Below are 16,365 nucleotides of genomic sequence, written 5' to 3' on the forward strand. Positions count from 1 at the left end.
GAAAATATTTTACACATTCAAAAATTTAATATTTAAAAAAATTATCCAAAGATTTAATTCCAGAAAAGATATTTTAAACAGTTGTAAATTATACTTAACGTTTTTCGATTTCAAATTTTACAGTATTTATTTCTGTTTAGGCAGCTTCATGTTATGGATGAAACACATGTAATTAATCAAGTGAAAGAAGATGTATGCTATGTGTCTCAGGATTTTTATAGAGATATGGATATTGCAAAGTATGTATAACCATAATCTAAGAATTAGAAAGTTGATTGGTGGGTGATGTTATGCATAGTTAATTATCTCACAAGTCTCTATTTTGTTTTCCAGGTTGAAAGGGGAAGAAAATACTGTAATGATAGACTATGTTTTGCCTGACTTCAGTACAATTAAAAAGGGCTTTTGTAAGGTAATGTAAAGAATCCTCAATGGCATTGCTTGAAGAGATCATCTCAGTCAGATTTGAAAAACATCTAGCTGGGTTTGGTAGAGTCTTACAGAGTTGATAGCCTTCTGCTGGCCTTTTCTCTGACACAAGTGTATAAATGATTAATAAATATCTTATTAAAGTTATTTAGAGAAAGAAGCATCAGCTGTGATAGAACATGGGAAAAATCTGGTGTTAGATAGTATCATTATTTATATTCCAGTTAACCCCTTTTCTATTTTCTAAGGAATTAGTTTAAATCCAGTTGGAAGTTGGTTATTTGCCAGTTGTGAAAATTATTAACAGAGCTGACATGGCTGAATTTTACTTGTTTGGTCTGATATGATCAGATGTAGTTGAAAAGGGTAAAATCCAGCACACTTTCAAAGTATTGAGAAGCAGTTTATCTTAGATGTCAAAATAATTTCTCCTTTTATTTTTGATCAGCTCAGATAAACTTAATTCTGTTTGAGTAAATGTGAAGTTTGCCCTTTTAGCTGGCTTAATGGAGGATTATTGGGAAATTAAAAATCTTTGGTCAGAAATGTAAGCATGTTTCCATAAGGAAATGTTAATGATATCATTCATTGCAGTATAAAAAGTGAAAAATTGAGAAGCGCCCAAATATCTACTAATGGAGGAAAATAAATAAATTTTGATATATATTATATTATAAAAGAAGCAATTGTGAAAGTAAAATAGAGCTACACAGAATAATGGTTACATCTCAGAAACATGTTTGGCTAAAACATCTAAGACATTATGATGTCTTTTTAAAAAATATTTATTTATTCATGAAAGACACAGAGAGAGAGACAGAGATAACAGACAAAGGGAGAAGCAGGCTTCTCATGGGGAGCCCAATGTGGGACTCGATGCCGGGACCGGATCACGCGCTGAGCTGAAGCCAGATGCTCAACTGCTGAGCCACACAGGCATCCCAACATTATGATGTCTTTAAGGAAGATTTAGTAAGATCTGTACAGTTTCAGGATGTGTGGAATAACTTATGTTACTTAGAAATACGTAAGCAAGAAGTAAAAGGATGAAACTGTATGTGAGTGATAACACCAAATTAAAAAGGGGAGTTGTTAAATTTATAAGTTGTATCAAACAAGTTGATAGATACTTGGGTTTTGTACTTTTATAATTTTTTAAAAGATTTTATTTAATTATTTGACAGAGAGAGAGAGAGAGAGAGAGAGAGCGCACAAGCAGGGGGAGTGGCAGGCAAAGGGAGAGGGAGAAGCAGAACTTGCTGATCCTGGATCCTGGGATCATGACCTGAACCAAAGGCAGACGCTTAACCAACTGAGCCACCCAGGCACCAATTATATTTCTTTATATGCCTGAAATTTAAAAAATTTTTGAACATACTGTTGAAGTAAAAATACAAATCAGAATTCTAAGGAGGCCTTGTAAAATTGAAATCACTTTGTGATATTCTTAGAGACAGGTACTTGTGGGAGGACCTAGGCTGACTTTGAAAAGTGGGAGTTGGGACAGATGAAGAGATCAGGTTGCCTGTAATAAACTGAAAGCCCAAGTCCTCCTTAGGATATCGAAAGTACATTTTTTTCTTTACAGGAGAGTGAAAACTGCAAATACATAGATAATACCATCTTCATATATTATTGCTCATTAAAACACTCCAGTTATATAAAACACCTTATGGATAATTGATAGCATTTTGTAGAGTTAATGGTGGTAAAGTAATACGTATTTCACAGGGATGGGCCCTGAGTAAAGTCTCAGTAATTCCCAATTTCTCTAAACCTGAACGATCATTGGTATCACCCAGGGCACTTGAAAAATAATCGGTATCTATGTTCTCAGTTCATGTCCCTTCACCTTACATAGTGAGCCAGTAGAGAAGTGATCATTCCTCCAGGTGAGCTTTGTTTTACTCATATCTTTGGAGAAAAAAGGCAGAAGCCACATAGCTCTTTTATTAGCCTTTGGCTTTGAGCTCAGTATCTGGTTATAGGTTAAGCTTCATTAACTTAGTGTAGACTCTTTGTTATCGGTAGACTGGATAGTCAGTTGGCCTGGACTTTTGCCAGATGATGGAATGTTACTTTGAGTTTTTATTTTAAAAATAATAGTTTAATCTTTACTTTGTCGATTAATGTTAAGATTTATCATTGATAAGTATAGTTAATCCTTGAACAATGTAGGGGTTAGGGGTACCAACCAGCGTCCCCCTGCCCCATGCAATTGAAAATCTGCATATAGCTTAACACCCCCATCCCCACAAAAAACTTAACTACTACTAGCCTACTGATGACTGGAAGCTTTACTAATAACAGAAAGTTTATTAACACATATTTTGTATGTTACATGCATTATATACTATATATATTAGTATAAAAAAGTAAGCTAGGGAAAAAATGTTGTTTAGAAAGTCATAAGAGAGTGCCTGGGTGGCTCAGTCAGTTAGCATCTGCCTTCAGCTCAGGTCGTGATCCCAGGTCCTGGGATTAAGTCCCATGGAGTCTGTTTGTCCCTCTCCTTCCACCCTTCCTCCTTGCTCTTGCTCTCTTTTTCTCAAATAAATAAATAAAATCTTTTTTTAAAAAGTCATAAGAAAAAATATATCTACAGTACTGTGTTGTAAAGAAAATCTGCATATAAGTGGACCCATGTAGTTCAAACCCATGTTCAAGGGGCTACCTGTACATGTTAAATCATGTGTATATTGAAAAAAAAAAAGACCAAAAAAACAAACAAAAAAATTGTGTATATTTTAATAATTTTAAGATTTAGAAACAATTTCATTTAGTATATGTTAGAATTTATCCTAAAATATGTTGTTTTGAATTAGTACTTGATTAACTTCATTGTTGCCTGATATACAACAACTTTGATGAAAGCTGATATATGTTTATGAAATTAGAAAAACAATAACTACATAAAATGAAAAAAATTATAATTATTTGAGAACCCTTATACTTAGGATATTGTTAAAACTTGAACTTTGATAGTTTATTCAAGAATATTTTTAAATAATTGTGAAAAGATACAACCTTCATTTTCTAGTACTTATGATAGTAACAATAACAATAATAAGCCTATAATATTGTTACCGATTACAACTGATACGAATTCCAGTATTATCTCTTATTGGAAAGGAAATGCATACTAAAGTGTAGTGTACTTGATTGGACTTAAATTGAGAAAATCTGGCTCATAATTAATGACATTAACAGTTTCTGCAGGGCCATTGTAAAATATAAACTGAGTATTTCATTTACAATATTAGAACAAAATTTATGAGGCTGTATAGTAATCATGGCCTACCCCACGTTGACTAAAGTAGCAACTCCCAATAGACCTTATATATTCCTTCTTTTGTCTATGTCTAAAAAAATCTTTTTGGAGTTGTACTCTTAAAACAGAAACTACTTGTAGTTCCACATTGCATATTGATGAATAATGGCTTTAGAGCCAACATCCAACAAGGATACCTAGTTCTGGCTCTTTCCCCTAGTTTAGATATTTGATTCTGGGACAGTCACTTGATTCTCTTCTATAAAATCTGGGGAAAGGACTACATAATCTTATGTTTTGTCAACTGAATTTCTCCAAAGTCTGCATCTGTTTCAACTTAGAGTGTTGACAAAATGAGTTATAGCCTTTAAACTCAAGCTAATATCACTTTTAAGTGAATTTATAAATTTATAGAAAATATTTTCCTTACTGCCTAAGAAGGAAGAATACTTGAGGATAATACTTTTTGCTACTTTAACAGAAGTTTATTGGTTGAAAAGTGATTTGAGTTTTCCTTGTTCTTCCTAAAGTATAATGAAAATTATATAATTTTTTTTGAAAATTATATAACTTTTTTATTTTTTAAAAAAATTTATTTATGATAGTCACAGAGAGAGAGAGAGAGAGAGAGGCAGGCAGAGACACAGGCAGAGGGAGAAACAGGCTCCATGCACCGGGAGCCCGACGTGGGATTCGATCCCGGGTCTCCAGGATCGCGCCCTGGGCCAAAGGCATGTGCTAAACCGCTGCGCCACCCAGGGATCCCGAAAATTATATAATTTTTGAGTGTTCTTATTTAAGAGTAATGTTTCAAACTTGGAATTCCCAAATTCCAAATGATAGAATTCAGAATTATATCCAGGTTAAGAGAGGCAATGTAGTGGAAGAAATATATATTAGAAGTCCTTTTGGTTATTAGATGAATGATCTTGAGCAAGTCATGTAATCTTGCCAAACCCGATTACATCATAAGAGGAAAATATGCCTACCTTACAGGGTTATGTGAGAGTTCAGAAGGATAATGTATATAAAATGCCTAATACAATAAATGGCACATTGTTAACTAGGATGCTATTATTTAGGAATTTATTGAATACTCATTATGTGCTAGGTAGTGGACATGTGATGGTGAACAATATAGACTATGAAGGATAATATAGAGCAATAGTGGAGAATAATGGAGGGAACTTTTTTTTTTAAGAGTTTATTTATTTATTAGATACAGAGAGAGAGAGAGAGGCAGAGATATAGGCAGAGGGAGAAGCAGGCTCCACACAGGGAGCCTGATGTGGGACTCGATCCCAGGTCTCCAGGATCACGCCCTGGGCTGAAGGCAGCGCTAAACTGCTGAGCCACCGCGGCTGCCCTATGGAGGGAACTTTTATTTGAAGTCAGAAAAAGCCTCTTTGAGGAAGCAGAAATCTGAACAGAGAATAGATGACTGACTATATTAAGGGATGTATAATATTCTTTAAACATATTATTCTTTTGTAATTAATATTTTCATATATTTTAAGTATTTTATACTTATATAAAAGATTGGGTAATACCTTGTCTCAGGAGGAAAATTGCATATATAAATGGAAATGAATGTTTATAACCAAATCTGGAAGAACTGATGGTTCTTAGTAAAATTGAAAGGGCGATTATTTTAATGATGTAGAATATTGTAGATTTTTTTTCTGGCCCCTTCAGGGATACAGCTCAGCAGAAAATAAGTAACAAAATTTCATTGATAAAGTCCATGGATTTCAAAATAGATTTTTGAAGATTGAATAAATGAATTTAAATATTTAGGTTTTTTGTACAAGAGAAAGGGGAAGTCCTGATAGAATATAGCCACAGGGTCCAGTAAACATCTAGAATAAGAAAATAGGGACATTTGGTTGACTCATAGTGTGCAACTTTTGATCCTGGGGTTGTGTGCTCAAGCCTCGTGTTGGGCATAGAGCTTACTTAAAAATAAACACACATATGCATGCATACATAGGAGAGTGAAAGTAAGTAGTAGTGATGGTAGCATTAAGACATACTAAATGTTTTTTAGAGTATGTTTTTTGTTCCCTAGGAACTGAAATCAGTCTGTTATTATAGGCAGGTTAAGAAGTTTCCTCTCATCTATTCTCCTCTCTCTTTAAAAATGTGTGGAATAAGGCCAGATCATCTTTTTGGGAACAGCTGCATTAGAGTGAGCAATTATTTATTCGTATGGTTTAGGCAACAGAAAAGGCTACATCTTTCTAACTTTTGAAAATCCTGAATGAAACTCCCAAGAATATGGTTAATATATTAATAATAACATATTGCTAAATGTTATTCGTATGAACTAGATAATGTAGCTTAAACTTTTTTATCTTTTTTTTTTTTTTTTTTTTTAAGCCAAGGGAAGAGATGGTGTTAAGTGGAAAATATAAATCTGGAGAACAAATTCTTCGTCTGGCTAATGAGAGATTTGCTGTTCCAGAAATACTCTTTAATCCTTCTGATATAGGCATTCAAGAAATGGGTATTCCAGAAGCTATTGTTTATTCAATTCAGAACTTACCTGAAGGTACATGAATAAAGTATTGCATGGTAATAATATTTCTAAAAACATCATAAGCTCTATAAACTATAGAGAAATCATCTGAGTTTTCTAAGTAATTTCGGGCAAGTGGCAAGCCTGTTTTATTTGCAGAGATTTCCAGATCTCATAGTGCACTTGAATAATTCTTTATTAGTCCTAGATTAGAAATTTGATATGGGAAAGTTATTATAGTCTATTTAAACTTGAGGAAATTAATCTCTTCATGACTATTAGTTTGCTGTATCTGTTTTAGAAAGGTTTTAACTCAAATTTCCACCAAATAGAAATTTATAATTTAACAAAGTGATGGTTTGTAGCTATTGATGGGACTGGTTTATCCTCTCAGTTTTATTTGGACTAATATACAGGATGTAAATAAGGCTGAAGTATGGTGCTTCTTAGTGATGTGTGTGTTCTCCTGAAACAGGATTCACCTAAGTAATTTTCTAGAGTGTTAGAGAGTACTTTTATATCTTGAAAGTGTCTTCCTACTTCATAAGGAACAGTCTAGGCATTGGAGAAAATCTACCACCACTTGCAATGTCCTTTCCTCCCTTTAAAAAAAAAGAGAGAGAGAAAGAAGAGAAAATCACATAATGTAGTTATTTCACAACTATTTTTGTATTAATGTCTCATTAATTTCACTTTATATAAAGTTGCAGGTAGTGTTCTACAGCATTTTAAACTACACTGCTTTAATATCATGAGACTCAGTGTCAAAGTAAGGGAACTTTGTGCCTGTTTTGTGAAAGGAAGCATTATGTGGGGTGGCCATTATGTATTAATTCCTCATAGATTTCCCCATGGCTTTTAATACCAACTAACCATATGGCACCCATCATGTAACCGTAAGTGTAGAATATAAGATCCTTTATGCTTATGGATAATGAGTATTTTTCACTATCAAATGTAAATGTTGCACAATGAATATATCTGTCGAAGTGAGACAACATGGAGGTTTGGGCTTCCACGTTAAAATGCCTTAAAGGCCTTCATTTTTAGCCTTACCTTAGTTCACAATCTCAGCCTACAGAAATACCTCCTCCATTTTAGGAAAAAGCGAGCATAATTATCAAACATCTGCTGCTAGAAAGTTATTCATTTTCATATTAGCTTACATGTATATGTAAGTAGTCTGCAGTTCACCTCCCTCTTCACCTTAGCCTTTCTTTTAAAGATCTATGAGGTCATGTTTCACTGTTTAGTAGGCCAATTTGTGTAAACTTAACTTCATTATAGAATCTTACAAATTATAAATAATTTTTATGGCTATTAAGCAATTAACATGTTTTCCCAACCAATAACTATAACTGATTGCCCTTGTCTAAGCCCTCATCTCTGTCTTTCTGGAAAGATAAGTAAACAGGTTTTCTGATGCCTTTTCTTCTTTTTTTCCTCTTAAAGAAATGCAGCCGCATTTTTTTAAGAACATTGTTTTGACAGGAGGAAATTCCCTTTTCCCGGGATTTAGAGACAGGGTTTACTCAGAAGTTCGATGTCTCACTCCAACAGATTACGATGTTTCAGTTGTGCTGCCTGAAAAGTAAGTGTTGGCTTACTTTTAGAAATAAAACATGGAAGTCATTTTGTAGATAAAACGGTCAGGAAAAAAAAAAAAAAACAACTGTCAGTAGGTAGACTTGAGTTTAAAGCCTGGTTCTGGCAGGTTTATTTCACCTTTGGAATCCTCATTTTCCCTTTCTCAATAATTAAAATAATAAGCCTGACATTTCAGTGGGCTATGACAGCTTGATGCTGAGATGATGAGTGTAGTTCCTGGGGAAGAAGAGTAGCAAGGCCACATCCTGTTCAGCATTTTAACTTTGTCAATAAAAAAACAAGGGCTCATAACTTGGCACAGGCCTTACAGTAAGTTAGTAGAAGTGACCAGGCTAAAACCTAGTTCTCTTCATGTGCAGTCAGGAGCAAATACATGTCTCTTACCAAATATATGTTTATTTTTATTTATTTTTATTTTTTCAAATATATGTTTAAATAGCACCCCCTTGCCGCTGTCCCAGTCTCAGGTGGCAGAGTTGTAAATAAGACCCCCTATATCTGGCTTTTTTTGAGAGAGAATGAGAGAGAGAGAGAGAGCGCGCACGCGTATGCATTGGGGAGGGGGCAAAGGGAGAAGGAGAGAGAGGATCTTAAGCAGGCTCCATACCCAGCACTGAGCCCAACACGGAGCTCAATCCCACAACCCTGAGAACATGACCTGAGTCCAAATCAAGAGTTGGACACCTAACCAATTAAGCCACCCAGGTGCCCCCCCATATACCTGACTCTTAGTTTTTAGAGTTTCCTTTTAAAGGTAAAGTAGAATTTTTCTAAATCAATAGCAGTAAATAGAAGGCCCTCGTCTGCTGCTCACTTAATTTATAGGTATCAGATTAAAGAATAAACAATTGTTGGGCATTGGAATGATTTTTATCAGTATTAATGTTTATGTACTTCATAGAATATGAAGCATACTGGATTTTTTTTTTTAAAGATTTATCCACTTATTCATTCAGAGAGAGCGAAGAGAGAGGCAGAGACACAGGCATAGGGAGAAGCAGGCTCCATGCAGGAAGCCCGATGTGGGACTCGATCCTGGGTCTCCAGGATCACACCCTGGGCTGCAGGCAGCGCTAAACCGCTGCGCCACTGGGGCTGCCCGAAGCATACTGGATTTTTATCCTATGTGTTTATTTTATTTTTATTTTTTCCACCATGTTTCTTTATCCCCCACACATTTTTTTTTAAGGTTTTATTTATTTATTCATGAGAGAGACAGAGAGAAATAGAGGCAGAGACGCAGGCAGAGGGAGAAGCAGGCTCCACTCAAGGAGCCTGATACAGGACTTGATCCTGGGACTCTGGGATCATGCCCTGAGCCGAAGGCATATGCTCAATCACTGAGCCACCCAGGCATCCCATCCCACACATTTTTTTTTTTTTTGCTTTGTTTCCCCTACATGTTTTTTATTTTTCATTTTATTTTATTTTTAAAGATTTTATTTATTTATTCAAGAAAGAAACAGAGATAGCAAGAGCACAAGGAGAGGGAGAAGCAGGCTGCCTGCTGAGCAGGGACTTGATGCAGAACTAGTCCCAAGACCCTTAGATCATAACCTGAGCCAAAGGCAGATGCTTAACCAACTGAGCCACCCAGGCGCCCTCCTGCATTTTATTTATTTTTTATTTTTTTAAAGATTTTATTTATTCATGAGAGAGACAGAGAGGCAGAGACACAGGCTTTGGAAGAAGTAGGCTCCATGCAGGGAGCCTAATGCAGGACTTGATCCCAGGACCCCAGGATCACCCCCTGAACTGAAGGCAGACGCTCAACTGCTGAGGCATCCCTCCTTCATTTTAAATGCAAATCATGTATACATTACAGGGCAGGAGATCATCAAAAATAGTTTTTATTCTTTTATTCAGCAAATCTTTATTATACATCTGTTTTATATATGTATATATGTTATATAGATATGTAAATAAATATATGTTTAAAGGTTAGGAAATACAATGAATATAATAAGAAAAACATTAACTTTTCATCATTTTTCAGATTTTAAACTGATTTGGGAGAGAGGAACAGTAGAAATAGAATTGAGTCATAAAGTATAATCTTGGTTGAAGATAAAACCAAACTAAATGTTTTTTATGTGTGCCAAAATTTTACTTACTGTGTCCTACCATGTAAACATTTCATTTATTAGAGATAGCAATGTGGCAGCTAAAGCACAGACTAAAAATAGTTTGGGGTTAAATCCTAGTCCCACACTTAACCTCTCTGAACCTCATTTTCCAAATCTGTAAAATGAGAGAATAGTTACTTCATGGGTTGCTCTGCAAAATAGATGACCTATCTTTGCCACATACAGAATTTATATCCTGTTATGACAGTATTTTTCATTTTATGCATTTTTGATCTTTTGTATTCTTGTTTATTATTAGAAGTGGAGGGTCTGTAAATTCAGGGCATAGGGAAACAAAGAACGCTTAGTTAAACTGGTGGCTGAGGTTCTTTTCTTTCTTAGTTTACCTTATTCCTATGAAGCTTATTGCTTATTTTCACAAGTGATTCTCTGTTAAATTAAGTTGGGTAGAGATTGCTATGTTTTAGCTACTAATGAATGTTTTCTGGCATTTCAGTTCTGTGCCGTCATCTGGGTTCACTTATTTTAACTTTATTTTCAGCCCTATTACTTATGCCTGGGAAGGTGGAAAATTGATATCAGAGAATGACGATTTTGAAGATATGGTAGTAACAAGAGAAGATTACGAAGAAAATGGACATAGCGTCTGTGAAGAGAAATTTGATATTTAAGAAACATTCTGAATTAAAAGTTTTGACTGTTTGTGATTGAAAGGTTTAATTTCAATGTTCTTTTTAAAGTAGATTAAGAACCTGTATTACCTTTCATCCTAAGATAAGATCTTGAACTTATAGAAAATACTTTGATCCTCAGCTAATTTTCAAAGGTTTCTTAGCTATGTTATTCCAGTAAACTGTTTCTCAGCTCATATTTTCATGTAGGAGTTAGACTACCATAACAGTGCTCACACTGTTTCTGAGAATAGGTTATCTTTCATTAGAAGATGAAAGAGTGAATGCATTTTAAATTTAATTCTTTATATCTGAGAGTACAAATGTAACTGTCTCGCTGGTCAGTTTTCCTTGGAGTGCTTTTTTTGTTACGATGAGTACAAAGGATTGGCTAAAAGTGTTTTCTGGCTGATACAGTTTCTCTTTTAGAACTAAGTATTTCGTCTAAAAATTGTGATTTTTATTTGTACATACTAAAGTTGGGAAGACTAATCTTATTTGTGTTTAACATTTATTTTTTATTTAGAATAAGTTGGAAAGAGTGGAAACTAAAGCCAGTTTATTAAAGTGCTTTTTGATTAGTACTGTGTTGGCAGAAATAGATTATTTCCTTCGCAAAAATACACCATTTTTTAGGATGAAAAGAAATTTGAAGTTAACTCAGGGTTGGTCAAAAACTCTTGGAACAAATGTTAGTTTGGTTTTAAAAACTCTTACATAAGGGGATGCCTGGGTGGCTCAGTGGTTGGGCACCTGCCTTCGGCTCAGGTCGTGATCCCAGAATCTGGGATGGAGTCCCACATTGGGCTCCCTGTGAGGATTCTGCTTCTCTTTCCCCCTCTGCCTATGTCTTTGCCTCTCTCTCTCTCAGTCTGTGTCTCTCATGAATAAATAAATCTTAAAAAAAAAACCAAAACTTTTATATAGGGGTGCAAAAAAACCCTCCAGTTTAAGGAAATAGCTGGCAATGACATGAATGGAGCAGGTAGGCTTCTTTGCTTGCAAACAGCAGAAACTCATTTGGGCTATCCTAAGCAAAATGAAATTTATCAGCAGGACAAAGTTTTGTATAATCTGAAAGGAAAAACAAAAACCAAAACCCAAAACTGGACCAACAGTCTTAAAATCCACTAAAGGTGGAATGAGAACTTAGGCACATTAGAGTTCATCTTTTTTTTTTTTATTGCAAATTGCATGCATCGAAATAACATGTTCCAGTGTTGTCCATGCATTGTATACCCCTTAAGACAATAAAGTATTAGGATTTACACCAATGAGTAATTATGATAGAACAGTCCTCTCAAACACTCTTCTGTCTTGGTTTTGAAATTTTTAATTCAGTGGTGTTTGGCTTGGCATAGCAAACCGATCACGTTCACCTACTTCATGTCCCAAATCCCTTTAAATATTTCCAGTGGAGAAGGGAGGAAAGTAAATGAGATCAGGGATGAATACACAGGGAACGCTTAAGTACTATATTGTGGTGATATATTATTTCTCAAGCTGGATGGTGGGCACAGGGGTGTTCATTGTAGAATCTATACTGCGTGCATGAAATAGTTCACACTATTTTGATAGAGTAAAACCTTAAGTGACTTGGAAACACAAAGGGTGCTATCGGTGAACAAAAGTGGAGGAATTTCTCAAAGATGAAAAATAAGTGACATTAGATTGTAAGAGAATCAAGAACAAGAAAACCTGTGTTCCAGGTCAAGGCAGGAGAAAACTACCAAAGACATAACAATTCCAGGGATATTTTAATCTTAGGACAAATACAGAGAATAGGAAATCACGGAGGAGCCATTAAATGAATTAGAAACAGCCAAACCCTACTCACTTTCTTGAAATTGAGGCTCAGCAGAAAGAGTTGAAGTGTAAGGGTTCCCTAACCATCTAAAATAGATTTACATCCACTAAAGGCATAGAGAAAAAAAAAATCTTGAAGGGAACAGCCGATTGTGGCACTGATCTCAGGCTAAAGGTAAGAGCTCAGACCTCATTAGAAAAAATTCTGACAGGGCAGGACCGTAGGGCACTTAGCATAGCTTTCTTCCTGCCAGGGAAAGGCACCATAATTAGAACTTCAATTCATCAACAGGTAAACGGGAATTTGTAAAAGAAAAAAACAAAACAAAACATTAAACATTTGAGGGATACTTAAAACACCACAAGAGGTACATGAATCCAACAAGAACAAACCCCTAAGGGAATAAAATAAACTTTATAATATTCTCAAAAGACTAATGAGGCAATTGCATCTATCACAACAGGTTACCATAGCAAAATAGGTCCTATCCCTCTATTCCTCCCTTCTCCCTGCTTGTGTGCACGCTTTCTCTCTCAAACCAAATAGATCCTAGAAATTAAAAATAGAATTATTTATGCTTAATTGATGGGTTGGATAGCAGAATGGACACTACTGAAGACTAGAAGCTGAGGGAAGTGTCCCAGAATGTAATAGAATTGAGCAAGCACTGGGATGACTAGGAAAGAAGCTAGCCCGCATTGCCAGCGTAGGCTCTGTTGTCCACCTGACACTACCAAGCCTAGCCTTCCCAGTAGAGGCCTTTAGATGAGCTTTCGCATAAAATGCGAATATCCTCACTGCTTACTAAAAACACCTCCAAGTCCACTCGTTGGGTACAGGGCAGAAAGATGGCCAGGGAGAAAAGTCTCAAGAATACCTTTCAGTTTTGAACATTCTCCATGTATATACATTGTGAAAGGAGAAAAGTTTTCTCTCAGCATTTGAGTTAAAAGATCTTTTTTTCTCTCTTTTTTTTTCCTCTCTGAGAGAGAGAGAAGGGGAAGGGGCAGAGAGAGCGTAAGAGAATCCCAAGTAGGATCTACACTCAGCGGCACACGTCCCAGCGTGGGGCTCCATGTCACCACCTGAGATTGTGCCAAGAGCCGAAACCGAGAGCCTGGTGGGTGCTTGGCCGACGGAGCCACCTGGGCACCTCAGAAAACAAAACAAAACTTTAATTTACCTGGATAGTACCTGAGAATGTGCATAAGGAGTTGAAGCAGAAGCTTAAGCACTGATGAATCGGGCTGTCAATTCTCACAGAAATTCACTGAATGTTCTAACAGGATGTAATCTTTCTTATCATTGGAGCCGGCCCTTTTTTTATACAGGGGAAAAACAAAACTTTGTTTATAAGCCTCCCTCAAAAATGAAAAGGTTTAACCCACAGTTGAAGGCCAATACCCTGGAGAAGTCGTAAGCAGGGTGACTGACCTGAGGAGCTGTCTCCAGTGGAGGGAACTGCTGGGGTAGGAATTCATACCTCAGAACCGCCAAAAACCATTCAGTAGAAGTCAAGGTTTTCTTTGTAAACAAGTGTAATTGAGTAGCAGCGTCTACGTATATTTATATTATCAGGGTAAGCTTCACCAAGGGGCGTTATGACACGTTTTCATTCACTTTCTATGGCAGTAAAATACTTCAAGTGTTGCTGAACAACTCCTAGTAATTCTACGGATTCTGAATTGGGTTGCATCCAATGTAGGGTGCTCGCTGGCTAGCCTTTTCCCCTCTGAACTCAAATAGGTCAAGGAGTAAATCAAGAACCCTGACACCAGGCCCATGTAATGGCGTCACTGCTGCACTGCATGCTGGCCTTTGCTTCTTGGCCATTTCTGGCCCAGTCTTAGAACCACATATCTAGGCATGTCTATTTTTATTCCAGAAATTAAAAACTGAACAAAACCAGGTCAGAGGGAAGATGATTCCTTGAGGTCGTATATAATCTGAGCGGCACATTCAAGGACGTGGGAACATCCTAATGCTTTTCTCAAAGTGCCAGCGTTTCCCAGTGCAGGTGACAATCCCCACACCTGTGTCTGACTCACAGACAACATTGAAATGGGGACCTTCCTAATAAGGGGACCCCTTCCCCCTGCACCCCCTCCAATCAGGAGCATTTGGCGGTATGTTTCCAGGGTTTTCCTCATCTCTCTAGAACCACCCTTTCCGGTCTTCTCCTGGAGGTTATATTAATTTCCTCCTCAACTCAAAAGAACCATACACAGATTAGGGTGGTTACATCTTCTAGGGTCATAAGATTATTTTACTGTGGGTTTTGTTTTGTTTTGTTGTTTTAGATGGGCAGGAACTCGGAATTCATTCAGCTAATACCCTTATCTTAATATCTGGACATTGAGAATAGTGGTTCGTCCACAAAGTAAAAGTAAAATGTGGAAAATATATAAATATACCTCAATAAAGGCCTTTAGTATATTCTCTGACAGAATCAATAGTGTTGATTCTCTAATTTGGTAGTTCTTTTTTTTTTTTTTTTTTTAAGATTTTATTTGTTTATTTGAGAGAGAGAGGGACAGAGCACAAGGGGGAGAGGCAGAGGGAGAAGCAGGCTCCCTGTGGGCAGCCCGATGCGGGACTCGATTCCACAGACCCTGGGATCATGACCTGAGCTGAAGGCAGACACTCAACCACTGGGCCTCCCAGGTGCCCTAATCTGGTGGTTCTTAATGTACTTAGCTCGTAATACCCTTTGAAAACCTGGAGATGCTGTGGATGATTTTTTAAATTATTTTTTTATTGGAGTTCGATTTGCCAACATATAGCATAACACCCAGTGCTCATCCCATCAAGTGCCCCCCTCAGTGCCCATCACCCAATCACCCCAACCCCCCGCCCACCTCCCTTTCCACTACCCCTTGTTTGTTTCCCAGAGTTAGGTGTCTCTCATGTTTTGTCTCCCTCTCTTATATTTCCCACTCATTTTCTCTCCTTTCCCCTTTATTCCCTTTCACTTTTTTATATTCCCCAAGTGAATGAGACCATATAATGTTTGATTGACTTATTTCACTCAGCATAATACCCTCCAGTTCCATCTGTGGATGACTTCATAGAAAAATACCACAAGCACATATAAACAAACAACTGAACATAACTTCAGAAAGTACACTGTATTTCAGCCCTCTGAAATCTTTTCGCAGACTCTTAGTTGAGAACTTTGACTCTAAGCATTCAAATTCAAGAAACTGTCCTAACAGTCTTTGGACAAAAAGATAAAACAGGACCATAGTTATAAATATATTTTTTCAAGTACTTATGACACATGCTTCTCAGATCAAGGCACAAGTTAAGACCACAAAAGAGTGTATTAGAGCATAATTTTCAACAGGGATTGAATCCACAACCTATGGCATTGAGAAAATGAAGCCACAAAGTGAACTAACCAACTCAAAAACAGAGAGGGAGGGGGGCACCTGGGGGGCTCAGTGATTGAGCCTCTGCCTTCAGGTCCCCGGATCAAGTCCCACATCGGGCTCCCCGCAGGCAGCCTCCTTCTCCCTCTGCCTCTCTGTGTCTCTTGTGAATAAATAAATAGAATCTTAAAAAATAATATTTAAATACTTGTAACATTTTGAATTTATAATATTAGTATTAAGTATAAATATTAAATATGTAATCATTATTACCCAGTAGGGTAGATGGCATTATTATTCCCATCTTGTCAATGAGGAAAAGCTGAAGCACAAGGAGATTAAGTGACTTGCCTGGGCGATCTGGCCCCCGCACCTACAGTTAGGTCTATTATGCTATTCTTGGGAAATTCATATTGAAAATATTTGCTAGTTTAAAGAAAATCAAGGAATCAGATCAATTGCCGCAAGACATTGAGTGAAACAAATCGTGGAATTTGCTCCCCCGGGAAGATCAGGCTCCTCCTCTATAAAACTAGGTTATTTCCTACAGAAGAGAAGGGAAGGGTGGGGAGGGAGAAGGACACGGGAGAGAAAGAACCTGAG

The 16,365-nt window shown here is 36.7% G+C and overlaps 1 protein-coding gene across 3 annotated transcripts in view; it reads left to right on the forward strand.

Annotated features, from left to right (window-relative positions):
- ACTR6 (actin related protein 6) overlaps positions 1–11,168 on the forward strand; it is a 29,440-nt gene extending 18,272 nt beyond the window's left edge. For 2 of the 3 annotated variants that reach the window (XM_038558778.1, XM_038558777.1), the window contains 5 exons: positions 141–239; positions 334–412; positions 6,080–6,251; positions 7,671–7,809; positions 10,455–11,168. In XM_038558778.1, coding sequence (XP_038414706.1) covers positions 141–239; positions 334–412; positions 6,080–6,251; positions 7,671–7,809; positions 10,455–10,584 — 619 coding nt within the window. In that variant the 3' untranslated portion in view covers positions 10,585–11,168. The remainder of the gene's footprint in view (positions 1–140; positions 240–333; positions 413–6,079; positions 6,252–7,670; positions 7,810–10,454) is intronic. The other variant, XM_038558779.1, reaches the window with a different exon arrangement.
- Positions 11,169–16,365: the final 5,197 nt, after the last annotated feature.

This window comes from Canis lupus, chromosome 15, assembly GCF_011100685.1.
Source record: "Canis lupus familiaris isolate Mischka breed German Shepherd chromosome 15, alternate assembly UU_Cfam_GSD_1.0, whole genome shotgun sequence".
NCBI lineage: Eukaryota > Metazoa > Chordata > Mammalia > Carnivora > Canidae > Canis > Canis lupus.